Genomic DNA, 20,714 nt, shown 5'->3' on the forward strand with positions numbered 1-20,714 from the left:
AACACCAACCATTGAAAGGAAATCAAAACCAAAAGCAAAATGAGTGGGAGCTGTAAGAACACCCGGGGTCTAGGCCAGAGGTCATGCATCCTGATGTCTGAGTCTCTAGAGCCCTGCTACGTCCTGTCCAGTGTGTGTGCTCCCTCAAGCGCTTGCCTTATTTTTAGGTCGACTTGAGAATGGAAAGGTTCGTGTCCCCATAGCACAGAGTTCAGCCCGGGGGGACATTCATAGAACATGCATAAAATATGTGCAAAAGGGAATATTTGGAGTCCTTTTGGGTTATCAGAGTATATCATGTAAAGCATAAGTAATATATGTACCTGAGTATGTGTGTATGTATGTTCATGTGGGGTAGAGGTGTGTGTGTGAGCTCGCGCATGTGATAGAAGCTAGAGGTCAGCATTGAGTGTTGTTCTCCAGAAGCCCTGAACAGAGGTTTGATTAGTTAAACCCCTCTTCTGGATCTAGACTGCAAGCTTGTGTCACCATGCCTGGCATTGTATGTATGTATGTATGTATGTATGTATGTATGTATCTATGTATCTATGTATCTGTGTATGTAAACTTGTTCTAGAGATTGAATTCAGATCCTAATGGCCTCTGCCACCATGCCTGACATCTATCTACTTATTATATATTTAAACTGGTTCTAGGGATCGAATTCAGACCTTAATGCTAATGTGGCAAGTACATTATGGACTTAGTTATCTCCCCAGCCCTGTATGAACACACTTTTGAGACAGAGTCTCACTTCAGCGCTCAGCTGGCCTAGAACCCACTATCCTGCTACCTCCACCAATTTTTTTTTTCAAGACAGGGTTTCTCTGTCTTGGAACTCACTCTGTAGACCAGGCTGGCCTCAAACTCAGAAATCCACCTGCCTCTGCCTCCCAAGTGCTGGGATTAAAGGCATACGCCACCATTGCCTGGCTCCTCCCTCCACCTTTAAGGGCTAGAATTTACAGGTGTGAGATACCACACTTAGCCTCCTCAACTGTTTTTGGCAGAATCAAATCTAAGATAGCTAAGACTAAGAGCGTTTCTGAAGAGATGATGGACTCCAGTAATACAGCACATGTGGCTCCTCTGAAAACTGCCGGTCCCACCAGGAGCAGATGTGAGAGAGGGAACTACCTAAAGGGTACAAGGATCTTCTTACAAGCCTAACAACTGAGTGCAGTGTGTGTGTGTGGGGAGGGGGGGGCACATGCTCGTCAGGTGCTTTCCCCAAGAAACAGAATACAAGGATCTTTTTTTTTTCCTTTCTTTTTCTTCTATTCTTTCCATTAGATGTTGGGCAAAATACAAAAGCATAAGTTGTATTCTTTTCATAGTAAGACTCCAGGGCAAATAACCCTTTAATTATATGCATAAAATCCTTATCGCTTTTATTGATTATACTCAGCTTCATAGAGGAAAGGGAACAAATGTCACTGACCCAACTGAGAAAGCTGAGGACATAGCTGTGGACCACACAACAGCATGCAACTGTATGCATATTACACGCTGCTGTCCATGATCACAGGTATATGGCTTATGTCTCAACTAAATCACAGGTCTTAAAACCCTGAATTAAAAAATAATAGGACTTTGAGGTACAGCACTTGCCTGGGGTACATGAAGCTGTGAGTTCTATATTCTCTCTCTCTCTCTCTCTTTCTCATACACACACACACACACACACACACACACACACACACACACACACACAAGGCATGCACATACACACAGACACCTACACACAGAAGAAACAAAACTCACTATTGTCCACCGGACTTGCCACATTTTATATAATTTATATTTATTTAGTTTTTTTTTTGTGTGTCTTTGTTTGTTTACTTGTCTTCCATTCTCATCTTTATCAAGTATGTGTCTAACAAGTATATATATTTATGGTGTATGATGTGATACTGTGACATGTATGTGTACTGTAAAATGATCACCAAACCCAAGCCAAACCCAAGCTCTTTAACATGTCTGTCACTGCACATAGTTTTGGTTGTGTGTGAGTCTGGTGAGCCATATCTGTCCCTTAGATCTCGATATGACAATATTACTGTAGAACTGTCACTCCAGGTAAGTAATTGTGCACAGCCACCATTATTGTCCATAGCTGTTTGACCCAGGACTGATCCTACAGTGCTGACCGTCATGGGTAATGACTGCTATGGTCAGATATCACTAAGCATTTATTCCCAGTGTCAAAAATTGAACAAAAAGTAGACTGTGAAGTGAAAAAGTGACAGATTAGGAATTTTACTTCTGTGCCACTACCTTTAAAAGTGCATCTTATGGACTAGAGGGATGGCTCAGTGGTTAAATGCATCTTTTGCCTTTCCAGGGGACCTGGGTTCAGTTTCCAGAACCCACGAGACACCTGTCTATAACTGTAACATGTGTGTATACATGTCAGTGAATCCAGAGTATCTGATGCTCTCTTTGGGCCTCCACAGGTGCCAGGCACCCCCACAGTGCAGACATACAAGCAGGCACAATGTTCATATTCATAAAATAAAATAAATAAATCTAGAGAGAAAATGTTTTAAAAGCATATTAAAACTAAGGTAAGCTTGTACGCCTTCTTATGCTGTAAAATACTATGATGAAGTCCAGGCACACAGAAGACACAGAATGTCTGGAACATGTGCTATGAAGAAATGCATTCCTCAGGATTGTCTTGAAACTAGTACAGAGAACAAGCAAGAACTAAAACAATTTTTTGTTTTTGTTGTTTTACTGTGCTGAAGTCTTTTTAAACTATGCATTAAAATATCCCAAAATTATAAGTCTATTAAATAAGTAATTCCATCCTGAAATTCTAGTGACACAAACTTGGCTTTGTGGTTTATTATGTCACCAAAAGCCATTTGTAGAGCGATAGAATTACTGAGCTGTGGGTACATTCGCCTTCACTTTTTTTGTTGAAACATCATTTTTAGGACAACCAGAAGATGAGTGGATCTGGCAGTGGCTTTGCTATTTCAGCATCGTTATTTACACTATCGCTAAACACAAGGGTCAAAAAAAAAAAAAAGGGTCTTGGGTGCCCAGAAATGACAGGGGTTGAGAGGTAGTTGGGGGGATAAGAGATTAATGGAGGGCTGGAGAGATGACTCAGCCGTTAAGAGCACTGACTACTCTTCCAAAGGTCCTGAGTTCAGTCCCTAGTGACCACATGGTGGTTCACAATCATCTGTAATGGGATCTGTGCCCTCTCCTGGTATGCATGAAGAGAGTGACAGTGCATATATAACATAAATAAATGAATCTTTAAAAAAATAAAATATTAATGGAGTAAATGTGATCAAAGTACATTATATATACATGCATAAAACATACACACATCTATATAAACACACACAAATATGTGTGAGTGTCTGAGTGTGTGTGTGTGTGTGTGTGTGTGTGTGTGTGTATGTATGTATTGTCAAAGAATACATTTTAAAACATTTGGCCCATGATTTAGGAAAAAAAAAAAAAACATGTCTTAAGTCTTAGAAAACAAGGGCAAAATCTACAAAATCTCATTCTGCTTAAATTTTAGAACTACCTTGTGTGAGAATATTCTGGAAGCTACTCTGTGCTCCTACTGTGAGAAAATGTTAAGCACTAACTTTATCAGTATGCTGAGGCTTCTCATGCTGGAATGCTGAAAGAAGGAGACAGATGTGGTGGGGTCCTCAATGCTGGATCTGGGTTTCACTTTACCCAGTAGATGGCGGGGAACTTGTGGTCAAGGCTTGAGCAAAGGGTAACTACCACCACTAATTTATAGTATAGATGTGTTTGCTCCTGAGCTCATAGCACTGCTTTTACTAGTCTCAAAAGGACAAGTGTGAGTGGCTAAATCCTTGTACAAATTTTAATATACAGAATAACTAACACTTTCTCTCCACCAAAGTAAAAGGGCCAAAAGAGCATTTGAAATTCTGTGTGTTTAAAGACCATTTCCCTATTAATAATAATACTAAAAAAAGCAGAAATAGAATTTGGGTTTTACCAATAGAGCTAGACTTGAGTTTTGAAGCACAGTGTAAATCAGAAAGCAAGCATACAGAACTTGAAATGAGAAAGTCGACCTTATCATACATGGCCAGCAAGAAACATATGATGAGAGGTTACGACTTCCCAGGCTCCCCATGATTCCCAGCCCTTTTCTGCCTTATAGATCTTATATTGGAGACTTGGGGTTATAATATAGAATATGTCTCAAACTGATGAGTTTACGTTTGAAACCAGAAGGTGGCTTTCTCCAAGTCTTACCTAGAAATATTGTCTGGTGAACAGGCAGAGATGCTGGTCTCCATGCTGTCAGAGCTGTCCAGGCTCAGCGTGTCATAGGCCTGGTCCTTGTAGCTGCGATCTGGGTAATGGAAACTATTCAAGTAGACGTTTGACTCAGATGCTGTGCGGCTGTAAAATTCAGGTTTCTGTCTTTGTCCTTCACTCATCTGTTGGTGATTATAACCTAAGGAGAAAGCCATAAATATGTAAATATGTCTCATTTATCAAGCTCAGACTCTCACAAATTTACGGACTCAAGCCACCAATGAGAAACATCTGCACCTGAAATCTGGACACAGATCTAGCATATTCTGAAGTCCGGGAGATCAAAGAAAGAATGTCGTGCCCAGTGTGAGCAAGACTTTGAAAGAAGTGGTCATGTGAGGGATTCTGTTTGTCAGTGGGATCACTTGGCACCTCTTAAATCTCATCCTTCAACTCGGCACAGCTGAGAGCATTACATCAGCACACTGAAACACATGCACACTCCCCAGGAACCAGAAGCACAATCAAAGGCTCTGAATCCTCTAGAAATGGGTTTAAGTGAAGGCAATATGATGCCCAGCTCAAGGCCAGCGTTACAGGGCAGTCACCATTGTCACCACTCTGACAGCATGCAGATATCAGGAGCATTCACAAAACAGCAAGGGGATTTGGGGTTGAGAAATGTGTGTTTCATAGCGTCTGTGATGGTTTCATCTGGTTCAGATGCAAGCTGCACTTCTCTCTTTTGTTTTTGTAGTCTTTGTCTCTGTCTTTTGCTCTGTCTTTCTCCTCCATCAATGTCTCCTCTGCCAGTTACTTATTAAAAGATTCAGAGTCAACAACCCTTCCCACCGCTAGGCCCCTTCTCCTTGCCATGGTGTGAACTTTCTCTTTACCCCCTCACAGTCACAGTTAGCCCTTAGCTAACTGCCGCTAACTATTTGAAAGTGTGGGTATCAAAAACATCAAAAGCACCATAAATGAAAAGTGCTTTCTTCTCCTTGTACTCTAACACCGAGGTCCTACCCTGTGCTATTGCTATAGCTGCGTTTGAGCATTAAAGGCCGTACTGTCATCTTCTCTGTTCTGTGTCATATGTACACAGGAAACAGGGATGGAAGTGAACAAGTTCAAATTCCTCAAAATGATTTTCTATAGTTTACAATCTTTTTTTTTCCAATATGAGATTTTTTTTCCTGATAAAAGTTAATCGCAGACCTATCAAAAGTTTACAAGTAGACTACTTTAATATGTCATCTTTTCTTTGGAGCTACTTTTCAATGAGGATTTTAATTAAGAGAAAAAAATGATCTAAAGGAGACAAAAAGACAAAAACAAAACAACAAAACAATCAAACAAAACAGCATCCATGGCTACTGATTTAACATTTATTTAGAAATAGGAGCCTCATCTATGTGATGCCTTAGCAAAGTAGCCTACCCAAAGACTCTAGAAAATTATGAGCAACAGGCATATTTTCAGGACCTTTGACTTCTGTGTGGTTTTGGAATTGTGACACTATGTTTTTCAGACTAGTGGATCGCTAGGAAAATGAGCTTCCCTCTCACAACTGCCATTATAGATGACAGATATGCACGTAGTAAAGCCACATATCACAGAACTAGGGAAGGATGCAAAGCACATAGGCACACTGTGAGATCAGACAGAACATCCTTTCCCGCAGCGACTCATGCACCCAGTGTCACACAAAGCCAGACATTCCAAGTCTGCAGCTCCTGTCACTTGGAAAAGAAAGGCAAGAAAGCCACCACTCGGGTATTTACCTTTTACACTGGGGCTTTTTGAATTATTAATTGTTCCTTTTACATCAGTTCCAGATGTTCATTAGGAAAGGAAGGGAAAATGACAAGAGAAATTATTTGAAAAGGCTACAAGCAATTATTTTCTTATGACTTTTAGACAATGCTGAAGCTTGAAAAGCCTTCACATTGGCTATCAGCTATATTTATGACACGTCCTCATCCCAACGTGAAACAAAAACAAAACAAAATGCCTTGGAAGATATCTGTGCAATTGAGAGCATATGGGGATTACAGCCCAGGCTCTGATTTCTACCCCAACCCCTCTCCTCCCCTCCTCCAAGGCGCTCTCTTCAGTGAGGAAATGGCAGTCCCAAGGAAGAGGAAATAACACCTTCTCAGGACAGTGAGAAGAAAAGCTCACACTCTCAAACAACTGGATGGCTTGCTTTTCCAATCTTCCAGAGCTCTGGGGTTTGATTTGTTTTCTTCAGAAATATCCCAGACCAAGAAGATAAATGTATACCTACTAGTGAGAAAGGCAGGGAACTAAGAAGCTCAACATTTTCAGACCTGCATACAGGGAACAGCTACTCCACAGTGTGAAGCCCTGTGCCTTGTGGACCTCAGCTCCCCAGAGCAACTCAAGATCTGCTCAGCTTTGCTCTATGCCAAAGGACTCTCTAGGTCATTCCAAAAGCAGAATGAGGACCTTAGACTTCTCCGGAAGCTAAAAGAACAATGCCTGTAGATTGTGTGCCCAGTTCCAATGCAGCATTTTCATTTCCAGTGTGAACCGGGCATTCACCTCATTGAGCTGCTTGACACTGCCAACTGGCAAGAGTTGTCTGTTATGATTGTGAACCTGAGATGGCTTTTGTTTGGTTGTAAATAAGGCATGTCCATGGTATGGTGGTGTGTGCGCCTGTAATCCTGGCCCTCAAGAGGCTGAGGCAGGAACATTGTTTTGAGTTTCAAGTCAGCCTGCAATGCACAATAAGACTTTTTTTTTTAGATAAAGGAAATAAATGAGTCAATAAATAAGGGCACAGGTCTCTGCCTTGTGATCTTAGAACTGCACCTGAGGGAGCTGGTTTGGATATTTGAGCTCAAATCGGACTGTCCAAAGGCACCTGTACTTCCTATAAAGGAAAGACCATAGCAGAACAGAGCTTAAGAGTACCTGGATGGCAGTCTCAGACACAGAGTAGAGCAGCCCCTGAGTGGAAGGCTCTGTGAAGGAGACACAGGTCGTCTGTTCACTGCAGACCCTGGCTTAGTTACCACGGAGACATCACAAAATGGTCACTGAGTAAACTCACCGATCAAATGAAGTAGACATGAGTCTACTTTTAGGGGTGGAACCAAGGAACTAACTTGGGAAACTTGAGACATTCTCAACCTAAATCCACTTGGTTTTGTTATTTTTTTTAATTATATGGCAAGAACAATATTCAGTGGAATGAAAAGAGCTGACGTTAAGATAGGTACTCTTGAGAGCACTGTGTGAGGGAGTAGTTCTAAGGTCTAGAAAGCAAGACCCCATGTCTGGTCTTGTTTCATAGCATAGAATGTAACAGGAAGCAACCAGCTCAGCCCTCTTCCTTGCCCGGGAAAGCTTTAGAACAGAGTACAACTCCCAGTAACTTTTCCTAACTTTAATGCCAGTTTTAATATTGTCTGGCTTACTGGTGTCCAAATTTCTCTTGTTAATTAACCACATGAAATATGCAGTTTTCACAACATATTTCACATATGTATGATATATCTTTAATGGTAATGTGTGCCTTAATAAGGGAGGTAGGATGGCTTAAGATTATAATTCGAGCTTAGATGAAACGGATCAAGACTCTGATAGTGAATGCACTTGTCACCGCTCACCTGCTGAAGAATTCATTCTTCCTAATGACAGTCCACAGCCAGAAGAACGGATAAGTCAAAGGAGAGGGGAGAAAGGCCGAGAAAGGGGAAAGGTACACGGTCAGAAATACTGGCACAGGGATGGGAAGCATCCACGAACATGCACTCTCTGTCATATTAGTAATAACACCAGATGAACATGAACAATGTCACACTTTACATGAATGATGTCACACTTTCCATTCAGTCTAAGCTTAGAAAGAAAAGCTAAGGATTTTTTTTTTCTTTTAAAGGCTCACAATACATGCATAGTTAGAAAAAAAAAGATTTGGTACAAAAGAGAAGAAAAAGTACCTTCTAAACGAAATTGGTCAAACAGAAAATAGTAATGATATTACTAATAAAAACCAAGATTATATCTATAAAATCATTTTTATTAATTCAAGTGCCAGTAGCAAATAATATGTAAGAACTCGGGGTAGTATTTCCTATTCAAGCAGGTGGAGAGGTGGGTCAGTGGTTAAGCCTCCGGCTATTCGTCCAGAGGACCTGGGTTCCGTTCCTAAACCTCACATGGCTGCTCATAACCTTTCGTTACTTCAGATTCTGGTCTCCTTGGGTACCAGACATATATCTGGTGCACAAGAATACATGCAGGCAAAATGCTCATACACATAATTAGATGCACAGTCCATGAAACTTTATAACAAGTTCATTCTCATGCTATGTATTGCTACTTAAGCAGAGCAATAGCCTTCTTGTGTATTCAAGGCAGGTGTTTATATTAGGTGTTTATATTTTTCTTATCTCTCCAAACACTTCCTTTCCAAATGAACATAAGCAAAAGAAATATAACGGAGTTTCCTAAATCCTTCTAGTCTGTCCTAGGCTTTATTTATGTCCACCCAGCCTTATAACAAGAAACGTCCTGCTATGCACCGAGCCTGTATACTCTACCCACTCTTCTCTTTATGTGGCTACTGAGTCCACAAATCTCTGCTGTCACAGTCTCTGTGATTCCTGCATGGTCTGAACTTGTTATAAAAGTCCAAACGAGAAGAGCCATGCAGCTGCCTTTGAAGGAGCAGCGGCTGCCACGAGCATTGTGTTTCTTGAAAAAAATGTACAACAATTTTTTTCTCTATTGGATAGAAGGAACAATCCGACTAAAAATATACCACTGTAGACCACAGGGAGGCTATCATACCTTTCTTGGACTTTCCTGCATTAAACAAACAAACAAACAAACAAACAAACAAAAGGATAAAGATTTCATTCACTCTAACATTTATAAAGGGCAGTTGACAAGTTATATTTAAAAAAAGAAAAAAAAAAAAAAAGCCATGACCACTGCAACTTCTGGGGCCCAGATCCTCAGCTCTCGCCTTTGAACCAAGCTCCTTTCAGTGAGCTGTGGCTCCCAGTGTTGGTGCTATGGAAACAGTGCTGACTGAAAAAGGCTCATAATACTTACACCATCATCCTTGACGCTTCCATTACGAATAGCAGCAAAAAAATGGTACACTTTAGTTAATCGTGTACAGAAAAGGTAAATGAAGAAGTCTACAACATTTGACCTAATGAAAATGTACTAGATATAAACTTGCCCAGACTGCAATTTTCATCACATTTGCTATTTTACTGACATCAACAAGTGCTGCTGAAACAATTCTAAATGAATACCCAGTTCACCCCTCCTGGTCTCTGAGAGCTGCCCATATGGGCTCTGTATAACCTGCCAATACTACCATCTGCTGTGGCTTGAAGAAATATCATCCCTGGCCATTCCTCCTCTGGGGACAGGAGCAGGCTGAGTTCACAGAACACAGCTCTTTGGATCAGCACATGGAACAGTTTTGTTTTTTTCAGAGCCCCATGAAGCTCCGTACAGCAGAGCATCACTTAAGTTTAACAAAGCCTGAAGCTATAGTCCTCTCAGTGCACAAAAGCCATGCCAACGATGAGTAAAAACACAAAGACCAAACTGTAGACTTCTCAGAGTCCACATCTATAATATGACCTCAGTGACTTGGCTTAGGTTCACTTGAGAAAACTAACTGGAGGTTTCCTGTTATTGAAAAGGAACGCAGATTAGAAAAATAGGCCAGAGGTTCCCCAGTCTCATGGTCTCTCAAGACCCCTGCTGCATGGTACTGCTAGCAGCTCTCAGCTTCAAGGATGTATGCATTTGGTACATTAGCTCTCCTTGCTCTCCAGCTTAAGAAAATACTTTGGGCACTTGGAATAGTCATTTGGGATCCCTCTTTCTTTTCTTCAATGTTCCACCTTTCCCTAAATCACTGTAATTCAGAAAGTTCATCAATATGCAGGATGGAAAGTTCATAAGTATGCAGAGAGGTCTCAATTGCATGGCCAATCCAAGCTTGGATGCCTTCCAGTGGAGAGGAATATACATTTTAATGAAAGCCTATAAATATTACCAAAAAATGGTTTAAGAGAAAATAGAATTGACCTTCAAGTTAACAGAAATAAGTGACAGCCAAAATAGACTCCAATGCTTATTGTAACTTAAATAAAGCAGAGAAGTCTAACAGATGTGTTTTATTTAAATATTACAAATATATACCTCAAATGAATGCTATAATCTGCCTTAACTCTCTTTGTTATCTAGCTCAGGCTAGCCTTGAACTCCTGAACCCTCTTGCCTTCTTTCCTCCTTCCCAAATACAGAGCATATATCTTTGCTCAGCTTTAGACACTCCTTTTTTATTTTTTTTGGAGACAGTGTCTCACTGTGCAGCTCAGGCTGACCTCAAATCTGTGATACTCCTTCCTCCCTCTGCTTCCTGAGTGCTAAAAATACAGCTGTTTATTTTCCATAAAAAAGAAAATCAATGTTTGCTCCATATCTGATTCTTCAAATCATTTCTAATATTTATTTGAAAACCTCAATTTCATCCCAGTAATTTAATTGTCACACATATATTATCAATATAAACATACATGTATATACACAGATAGTGTATATATATTTACATATTTGTATACACACAGTGATTATACCCTAGTACTTTAAACAGAGAGGACTATCATAATTCAATTTTAATTCACAAAAAAGCAAGATTTCAATCTATCAATTCATGAATGCATTTGATGGTCTAATGTCTATTAGCTTTTCCCTTTATATCTCAGACAGACCTCCATTAATAAAACGTGTCCAACATTTTATTAAAATCATGTGTTACATGTCTCCACCTTTCCTCACTAGACTGCAAGAATTTCAAAGTTAAAGAACATGTCATTCATAAACAGAAACTTTATTTTCATAGAGTCTTGCTTCTGGAATGACATTGTAGTAACTTCTTTCAGTCTCCATTAAAGACCATTTTGTAACTCTATTGTTCATTTAATATGTTCTTTCAAGAAAAACATCAAGAATCAAGGTCCACCTAAACATAAATACATAGAAGAGGAGCTCAAGCTTACAATCAAAAGGTTCAAGGAAATTTTCTCCTGGGTCCATTAACTATGTCAGCTCATTGACTCCAGCTCAGGGGTCACTTAATATAGTGACACAGGGGAGTCTAGTGATCTTGGCCAAGTGCCCTGGAAATTTCTCAGCATCTCTATGGTCTCTCTTTGCTTTCTATCAATCACATGGGAAGGTTAGTAATTCTCTCAAGGCCTTTTGACTGAAATTATAAAGTGTAAGAGGCATGTTTACAATGTACCAGCGATAAGGATACTGCTGTTACCTTGGAACAAGAATGATGTCACACACATCCTTCCCCTAAAGGAAACATACTAATAGTAAAACTTACGGCATGGGTCGATCTTCCCTTCAATGCCTCCAACTTTGTTCTCATTGCCTCTCACTGGGGAATTCCCATGCTTAATAGAAGAGCATGAGATTAAAGGATACATACCTCTGAGCATCCTCCGAGACTCAGAGTCCTTGGTCATGGTCGCCAGCGAGGGAGGGAGCACACTGCCACAACTATTGCTCTGCCCCAGAGGGAGGTGAGCCTGAGAGAGGTAGGAGGGAAAATTTCAGGCAAGGTAAACTGCACATCAAATGGTATTCAAGAACATGGTCTTACTCCTCTTTTCAAAGCTCCTATCTAAGGACAAAGGTTAGAGACAGCTGCTCTTACGTCCCATTTCTTTTTTGATGCCAAGTGGCAAAAGCTTATTATGCACCGTCTCGCTCAAGAAGCTCTGCGGCAATCTCAGTATCGCAGCACTTCCTCTGACAGTAACAATTCCCAGAGAGAAGGTGGGTGGGAGAAGACACTGTCCACAGTCTGTGAGAGTGATGGGAGCTCCCCATGCATGAGGTGCGGACGGCGGGCGCATGGGAGACGACCCTGTCCACAGTCTGTGAGAGTGATGGGAAGCTCCCCGTGCATGAGGTGCGGACAGCGGGCGCACAGACAGGAATGCATGCACACCATGCAAAAACACAGGGGCAAGCTACCCACGGCTAAACGCTCCAGTTGCTCTTTACCCCTAGTTATGCTGAAACCCACTAAGAGCCATTCTTTATAGCATACTTCATTTGTTTGCTTATTTGCTTTTTTAGATAGGGTCTTGCTGTGTAGGCTTCAAACTCATACTGACCCTCCTATTTCAGCCTCCCAAGTGCTGGGATTACAGGAATGCACCATCCTGACAAACTCTTATTCTCTTTATATAGCTTTCTATAGATCTCTCGTGTAAATCAAGTCCACTTAAAACACCAACTTGTAAAATAGATTATAATATATTACTCTAATTACACATGGGAGAAGGGCCTAAAGTAGTGTACCCCACTAAAAACTTCCCTCCCACCACCACCACCTCTGCCCTTTCTCTCCTCATTCCTACAACAACCCCCTGAGCACACCAGCAGAAGGTACAGGTAGGTGTCAGGTTACTGGGGTTCATACTCTGACTCCTCTAGTTTCCAGTTGAGAGATCTTGGGTTGTCACTTAGCTTCCTCTTCTTTAGTTTATCCATATGTACAACTACAGTAGTGATGCGTACGTAAGCACATTCATTCCATAGCATTGATAGGTTTACATAAAGGGCTAAACCTAGAGTCACGCATGTAGCCACTGACCAGTAACTGTGTAGTGCTGTTATTTCTAGAGGTCAGATGCTATGTTCTGTGTTATCTCTAAATATGGGTACAGCCAGAGGGTCACCTGTCATATGAGTGACCAGTACCTACCACTGTGATGGCAGAAAATACATTCTTTGGCCCAGAATGTGTAATTCCAAATTTCCTCTGATTGGGACAGAAGAAGCTGCTGAGTTATGATATCTGCCCAACAAGCAAATGCAACGGCCTAGCACTCAGCACCTTTTCATTTCCAAGATTTTACTTTTGTTGGTGACTACGACATGTTCTGGAAAGAGACGGCCATGGCTCTTCTGAGTCCTACCTTAGGGGTGGTGCTCCTCCCCATTGTGGCACTGCTGAAGTGTGGGGACAGGGAAGGGGTGGTTTTCTTTCGAGGCAGAGTGTCACTCAGGTAGAGGCCTTCTTTGTGCTGCTTTTTCCTTTCTTCCAGGCTTCTAAAGTGCTTTACATGCAAATGCAAAGTGGAACAGCAAAACTTGACTGACCGACACATCACCGACACAAAGAAGAAGCAACGCACCCACAACAGAGCTTTGGAAGCTGAGTTTTGACATCTCCTCTACACTAAAAGCTCATCTTGGTGCTCACTTTCAGATTAGAGCTGGCATTTGATGTGACTAGACAATGGGAGTTATTTATTTCTGCCCTATAATATTTCCCTTTTAGAAAATCACCTTTTTTTCCCTCCTATGGGTGCTGCTTAAAAATTGCCACACTGTTCGCCTTTGCTGTGATGGTCTCACTGAACGGAGGTCTGAACAGCCAGTGGCCAAAGTAAGGCAGGAATTCCATACTTTCTATGTCTGTCTAAGTGTCCTGTCTGGTGGCACAGACTCCAGGGAGGGGGACAAGAAGTAGGAAGCAAAAGAGGATGAAGAGAACAGGCAATAAGAGGAAAGTTGTTGTAAAATAGTAACCCCATATATCATGTAGTACTCCTAACCCCTATAAGGTTTTCATAAATATTATCTATCCCTCTAGGCTATTTCCATTTTAAAAGCTCATGGTCAAAGAAATCCCATAGTAATCTCTCAGAGTTAAATACTCCAAGACTACATCTTCTTTTCATTGATGTTTCTAAGACAAGATTTTTGCCGTCTTAAAATATCCAAACTTTGCTTGGGCTCTCTAAACTCAAGATGTCTTTAAGAGCAAAATGACGTCACGATAAAGTCTCCTTTGGTTAGATTGCTTTAATGCTAATTTCAGGCTTTTGAAATATATAAAAACTAATGTATGCCAGGGATGGCACGTATTTGCACCTAAACTTCATATGATATATTTCCAGTTGCTAGTATTTATTAGGAGCTTTCTATTTGGTGGGTTTTGCAATCCACATTCATGATTTCATTCAGATCTTATAGTAATCCTGTAATGTTGGTATTCTCTCTCTCTCTCTCTCTCTCTCTCTCTCTCTCTCTCTCTCTCTCTAGTAGGGGAGGATGCTGGGGTACAGAGATATTCAGTAAGCTTCCCCAAGGTCTTGCAGCTAGAAGGTGGTAGAGTTGGAACTCATGGCCAGGAAATCCACATCCCCATAATAGGACATCACGATTTGGATGATTAGCTGCTGATTTCAGTTTGAAAAGGCATCAGAATACTTCTTTGTTTTCACTGTGACCAAATGGCATGAGTTCCTAAACTTTGATTTTCTGAATTCAATTAAACCAAGTAATAAACACCACCAAAAACTGTTAATACTGGGCATAAAGCAACAGGTTGCCACCAAGGGTGTTGTCTGTCCTGAAAGAAGCTGCTAATGAGATTCACATTGTATTAAAATAAAAGGTAGGACATGCTCTCATTCTCCAAGGTCATCTGTGGTCTACATCAGTTATTTGATTCAACCCTTTCCTGGGTTCCTTTTTACATCAGCTCAGGTGGCAGTTTCAGGAGACACCAGCTTTTTTACAAAGGACCAAGTCTAAGATGGAGACCACTCCTCTCCACAGGATCAGTAGAAAAATGAAAGGCAGACTTGTAAAGTGCTTAGCAAGTTCAGACATGGCCCTGGAATGACATCTAGTATGGTGAGGTCAACAATGTAGAATACATTGTGTTGTCATCACAGCTTTTTACACTATGAATTTTACGGATATACTTGTCAGCGTATTGAGAAAGATGTGAGACACGCCATACTATTTTGTTGAATGGGAGCTGAAAAGCATGAAAATATAAACTATATCAAAACTTTATTAATTCTAGCACCCATGGCCACACTAAATATCCTTAAGAATAAAGCAAGCAAGAAAAATGCTTTGTAACTTGCCCTTCATTAAAAAAAAAAAATCAGCTTTGGAAAAGATGAAGAGACGCTCCATAAGTGACCGTGAGACCCCATGCTCTGTCCGCCTTTCTAGTTACCTGTTGCTCCTGTGGCTGCTGCCGTCTGTGTTTCTTAGCTGGTAGAGGAGGAGGTGTGTCGTTTAAAGGGAAAGGATCGACAGATGTAGCCATGACTTCAGGCCAAATGGCTGATGAAGGTTCAGTGACAGAAGGAGAAAGGGTGGAAGGAGACATGAATCCAGAATAGACAGCGGATTGGTGCTTTAGAGGGAAGAGAAAAGGTACACACACCCCCGTCGTGTGAGATGAGAGGATGAATGAGACAGAGACAGGAAATCCATACTCCAATTGCTCGGACTTATTGTATGTTAACTGTGAGATCCCAAATGTCAGACACTATCTTTCCTCTTAGCCTCTTGTTAAGATCCCATACAGCAAGCAATGTGCTCAGTATAAGGTACTTATATTTCATGTCACTGGCTACTCCCAAGAATGCTTTTAAAAATAAAACCATAACAGTTAAAGCATAATTCAATGCTGTCAAGCAAAACATACAACAAAACCCATCTGAGAAGGTGACTCAAACCAATCAGTTTGAATCTAAGACGACTAGGTGTGGTCAAAATGCTAAGACACTGACCTAATTTGTTGGCAGTTATGTCTAGTGCTCTACCATTTCCACACATTTCATGCTTTCTAAGATTTTTAGTGTAGAACAACTCCTCCATCTCCCACCCCAGTCTGGTCTAATTCATAAACTCAGCATCATTTTGGCCCTCTGGAACACACATTCTGCTCATTTTCAGTGAACTGTGGGTTAATTTCTAACATGAGGAATAGCAGTGAATGAATGAAACACATGCCCACACACCTCTGAACTCTGGGGCTGGCTCACCGGCACAGCCGAGGCAGGCTCAGTGACAGCAGCATCAGCATCAGCAGGGAACTGAGTGGAAGGGGATAGATTCGTGGAATTGCCACATGACTCATTAATCTCATTTACACTGATATAGCCCTAAAGGGAGGAATTCAGAAGTTAAACACAAAGAAAGCAAAAGCCAAGGCATGCGAGAGTATTAATGTTCCCGGTACAATGAGTTAGCCGAGCGCAGCACAGCCAGATACCTGGGCGCTACTCAATGTCTCATTAAGTGAATGGTAAGCAATGGAAATGGATTTGCGGTGCTCAATCTTGAAGAATGTCATTCCAAGTATTAAACACAATTTCTGGTGAAATCAAGATGACCATACAATAAATATCTAGAGATCTTAGCATCATTCTCTCAATGGAATGGCATTATTTCTACACAGATATCAAACAATCAGATACCCAAGAGACACTCACTCTCTGATTCAATAGTCTTTTCCACAAAGATGTATGGTTCCCCTCTTCCATCCTTTGAAACTACAGTGTCTGAGCAAGTGATGGTTGACGGGCTCCTGGGTTTTGTACCATTTATAAAAATAACAATTTAGCTTTAATGGGATTTAGTTGTGAACGTTTCAGCCAAGAAAGCACGAGGGCACTGCCTTTACACTCATGTACATACGCAGATGGACCTGCTGTCCAATGGTGTTACCACCATTCAACGCAAACTGTTGCTAGAACAGAGAACTTCCAGTTACCTTTGAGCCCAGTAGTTCAGTTTCAGCTGTGCCTTCAAGAAAATGCCTGTGACTCAAAAGCTCTGAACAAAAACTCCTGAAAGTATCTTTGTGGAAAAGGCACCTAGAATGATTTTCCATGGAAAGTAATTACTCAAGTCAATCAAGATTTTTGCCACACCAATAAAATAATGTGGAGGAAAAAAATATAAAGCATACAGAATAACAGTTTTTTTTTTTAAAGTAAAAGATTCACTCTGACTTTTGGCTTCTATTGTCAGACCATTAATAATGGAAACGCCATTAAGCTTTTCAAAGAGTGACTCCATGCAGCAAAACCCCTAGGCTGGAAATGAGAGGTTTCATGGACAACCCATCATTACAAGAAAGCAGAGAGAGCTAAGGCTGACTATGATCAACAGAACATTCCACAGTCTCGCTCATCAGAAAGTGGCGTAGGCATGAGGTGATGGTTTATGCAGCTTGATTGCAGAAAGGAAGGGAAGGGATACGAATTTAGCTGTCCAATTTCATTTGATCTGTGGCAGTGGATCAGAAAGGAAATTAAAGTCTTTGAGTTATTTTTTTTTTCGCTTGCTTGATAAAAAGCTTTAAAGTGAGGCCTTGAAAAGTCCCTCTTCTGAGTCATAGGTTGTATAGTTTAATTCCAAACGTTTTTTCTTTGTCAGGTGTGGGCGCTCTGTAAAGAATCTGGTTATAAACTGATCATTTTTTAGAAGGAAGGAGAAAAAGAAAAGAGAGAAGAGGAAAGCAACGCAAAAAGAATGAATACTAGAACATCTTATGAGTCAATTCGTCTTGTTACATGTTAAGAACATACAGATACTAGACATATATGGTAGAGAATAAAACTAGCCAAAAAGCTTTTGACACCCAGGAGTCTTCAAAAAAAAAAAAAAAAAAAAAAAAAAAAAAAAAAAAAAGCAAATACCAACTCCAGGAAAGGTTACAGGGCAGGGTCAACCCCCAAGTTTCCCTGGGACCTACTCTACTCTCATCTTCAGATTCCCATGCAGGAAGCACTAGCTATTGCCCACACCCGAAACTGGTAATATGGCATTTTTCTTGAATGTGACTTTGTCACTTCACTGTTGTGAAAAATTTTAATCCTGGGGTTTCTACCCTACCTTTGATCATTTTGTTCCTGGATAAAACACACACACAACCTTTATATTTACAATAGGCCACAAACAGCACAAGAGCTGGGTAGATATCTACCCTCTATGTTATTAGAATCTACTTTCTTATTGATAACCCTGAGTTATTAGTCACTATGTTTCACTACACTGTAAAATCCAATGTATAAATAAGAGCTTTCAATTCTATTGGCAAAATACATGTAATTTCAATCAACTTTCCATTTCAATGCCATTGCTGGAATCTTAGCTCCTAATCCCAGCCCTAGCCTGCACTACTGTGGTCATTTCCAACCAATGTCCATGCACCTCCTCATATTTCCTGTGACCCAGTGTTTGCTGAATGGACCACAGAGATCTTTAACAAATGGATATCAAACAATGTTAGCTCTCTACTTAAAACCATTCAGTGGCTTCCCAGAATGCATATACAAGCTGTGTTTCATTTACACAGCTCACAAGGCCTACTTTACACCTCAATGATCTTAGTTTATGCCTTTAAGCATCATTCATAACCACACTCACCTCATTGACCTTGCCGGTTATGTATTCCCAATAGTGGAAACTATGAAATGATATGATCTAAGAAAGCTGTTATAGAAATAGTTTTAAAATGCTTCTGAGATATACACTTGGTCACTCCTATTATTGTGATGAACATTTTATTTTATATACCTGATCATACATAAATAAGCATGTGCAGGTACATGTACACATACACAAAACACATATAAAGGGAAGAAAAGAATGTAAGACTCAATGTCACAATGTCACTGTCAAGGCATATAGATGTGTCTTGACCCACACAAACATGGATGTGTACTATATCCATGGTACAACGATAACCCCTGGATTCCTAGATGCACAAATAAGAAATAGCAAGGACTTATCAAGCATTCCGAGTTTTTGCAAGTCATTCAAGCTAAGGTTTTTATTAGTTGACTTGGAGCACAAAACCGAGGGATATTTGATTTCCAAGTTGACATGAGCGGACATATAAAATCATGGCTTACCTCTTTCAGAGTATTAGGGTTAATAGGAAACCCTTTCCCACCAGTGAGGCTGGAGTACTTCTTTTCCAAATTACAAAGATTCTCTTTTTCCTTAAGAAATATAAAAACTTTTTAAGCTTGAATTCAACTTGGTAAGCAATCAAGAAGTATGCTGACCTTGCATTAGAGTCAAACATCAAAATCCCAGACACGCCCATTCTACTTCCTTTACTCATACTCAGTAAAAGCTTGTCATTACAGATGGCTCACCTACGCATGAGCAATTTTCAAACATATCTAGTGAGATAATCTTTTCTTCAAGATGAATTTTACAAAGTGACAGCAGTTTTAAGAAAAGAACAGGACGTTCTAAATGAAGCCGAGAATGGCAACAGGATCCAGGCATGGTGGCACAGACCAGTAATTGCAGCACTTAGAATGTGAGCCCAATGGTCAAGCACTGCTCTGAGTTTCTTGGCCTTGAACTAAGTTTTCCTTTTTCTCCAATATGATATACATGGAGGCATTCAATATGCACCATCTCGGCTTGGCTTTACTCCACAATGCTAGAGCTTAGAGTGAACCCCTATATCATGCTGAGGAGTGTTAAAATTTACACATGATATTTTGTTAATTCATGTTTCTCTTAATGGTTTTATAGCTTGTATTTGAGGGGAATGATGGGGATTTATTGTGTAAAGGCTACTTCAGGCAGTTTTATACATATCTTTGTAAATATCTGTCATAAAGACAGTTTCACTTCTCCTGTATATCTATTAGGAGCTCTAGGTCCAAGGTAGGTACACATTTAAAGCTATAAGATAAACTTCATGGGAGTTCTTTGAAGGTGCTACAAATTTCACACTTAGACCATCAAGGCATGTCTGCTTTAGTTGGTCCATTCTTTCACCAGCATTTGAATTTTTCATTTTTTATAATAATGACTATAAATATCTTAGGTGATGTGAAGCGGAGTCACACTGTTGCTTTCATACTAATCTCAATTTCTCCTCTGTCTCCTTTCTTTCTTCCTTTCTTTCTTTCTTCCTTCCTTCCTTCCCTCCTTCCTTCCTTCCTTTCTACATTCCTTCCCTTTTTCTTCTTCCTCTTCCTCTTCTTCTTCTGCTTCTTCTTCTTCTTCTTCTTCTTCTTCTTCTTCTTCTTCTTCTTCTTCTTCTTCTTCTTCTTCTTCTTCTTCTTGTTATTATTTTGCATGCACTCACATGTTTATGTATGTTTCCATGTTTGTGTGTGTTTCTGCACCAGCTCAGCCATTTCATTGTCCTCTTTATCGGTTATTTTTGAGGCAGTATATGGCAGTGTGTGTAGGACTGGCTGAAACTCAATATGTGTTCCAGGCTGACCTTGAATTCTCAACTCTCCTGCTTTAGGCTTCCAAGTACACCACTATGTTTGCTCAGAACATCTCCATCCAGTTTCTCCAATCACATCCCAGTTTTGTGTGTGGCACTGTTTGAAATAGCTTATGTGACACACATTTGTGTTTCATTCACATTTGCTTGACAACCAACAACATTATCACCAGTGTCTAAAAACAAAAGTTATGGGATACACCAGAGCCTCCTGCACTTAGGGGTGTTTGACAACACTTTAGCATCATTTTGGAGCCTTTTAAATAGTGAAGTCACTGACAGTATGCACAAAGAGAAGCTACGTGACAGCACATCACTGAAC

The 20,714-nt window shown here is 40.4% G+C and overlaps 1 protein-coding gene across 8 annotated transcripts in view; it reads right to left on the reverse strand.

Moving 5' to 3' along the window:
* Window positions 1–20,714, reverse strand: part of Phldb2 (pleckstrin homology like domain family B member 2) — a 96,586-nt gene that overhangs the window by 9,013 nt on the left and 66,859 nt on the right. For 3 of the 8 annotated variants that reach the window (XM_031364008.1, XM_031364011.1, XM_031364007.1), the window contains 6 exons: window positions 19,041–19,130; window positions 16,137–16,280; window positions 13,281–13,421; window positions 11,780–11,879; window positions 7,914–7,934; window positions 4,267–4,471 (listed from right to left, as the gene is read on the reverse strand). In XM_031364008.1, the coding sequence (XP_031219868.1) occupies window positions 4,267–4,471; window positions 7,914–7,934; window positions 11,780–11,879; window positions 13,281–13,421; window positions 16,137–16,280; window positions 19,041–19,130 (701 nt within the window). The remainder of the gene's footprint in view (window positions 1–4,266; window positions 4,472–7,913; window positions 7,935–11,779; window positions 11,880–13,280; window positions 13,422–16,136; window positions 16,281–19,040; window positions 19,131–20,714) is intronic. The other 5 variants (XM_031364013.1, XM_031364009.1, XM_031364010.1 and 2 more) reach the window with 4 other exon arrangements.

This window comes from Mastomys coucha, unplaced genomic scaffold (assembly GCF_008632895.1).
Source record: "Mastomys coucha isolate ucsf_1 unplaced genomic scaffold, UCSF_Mcou_1 pScaffold12, whole genome shotgun sequence".
Lineage (NCBI taxonomy): Eukaryota > Metazoa > Chordata > Mammalia > Rodentia > Muridae > Mastomys > Mastomys coucha.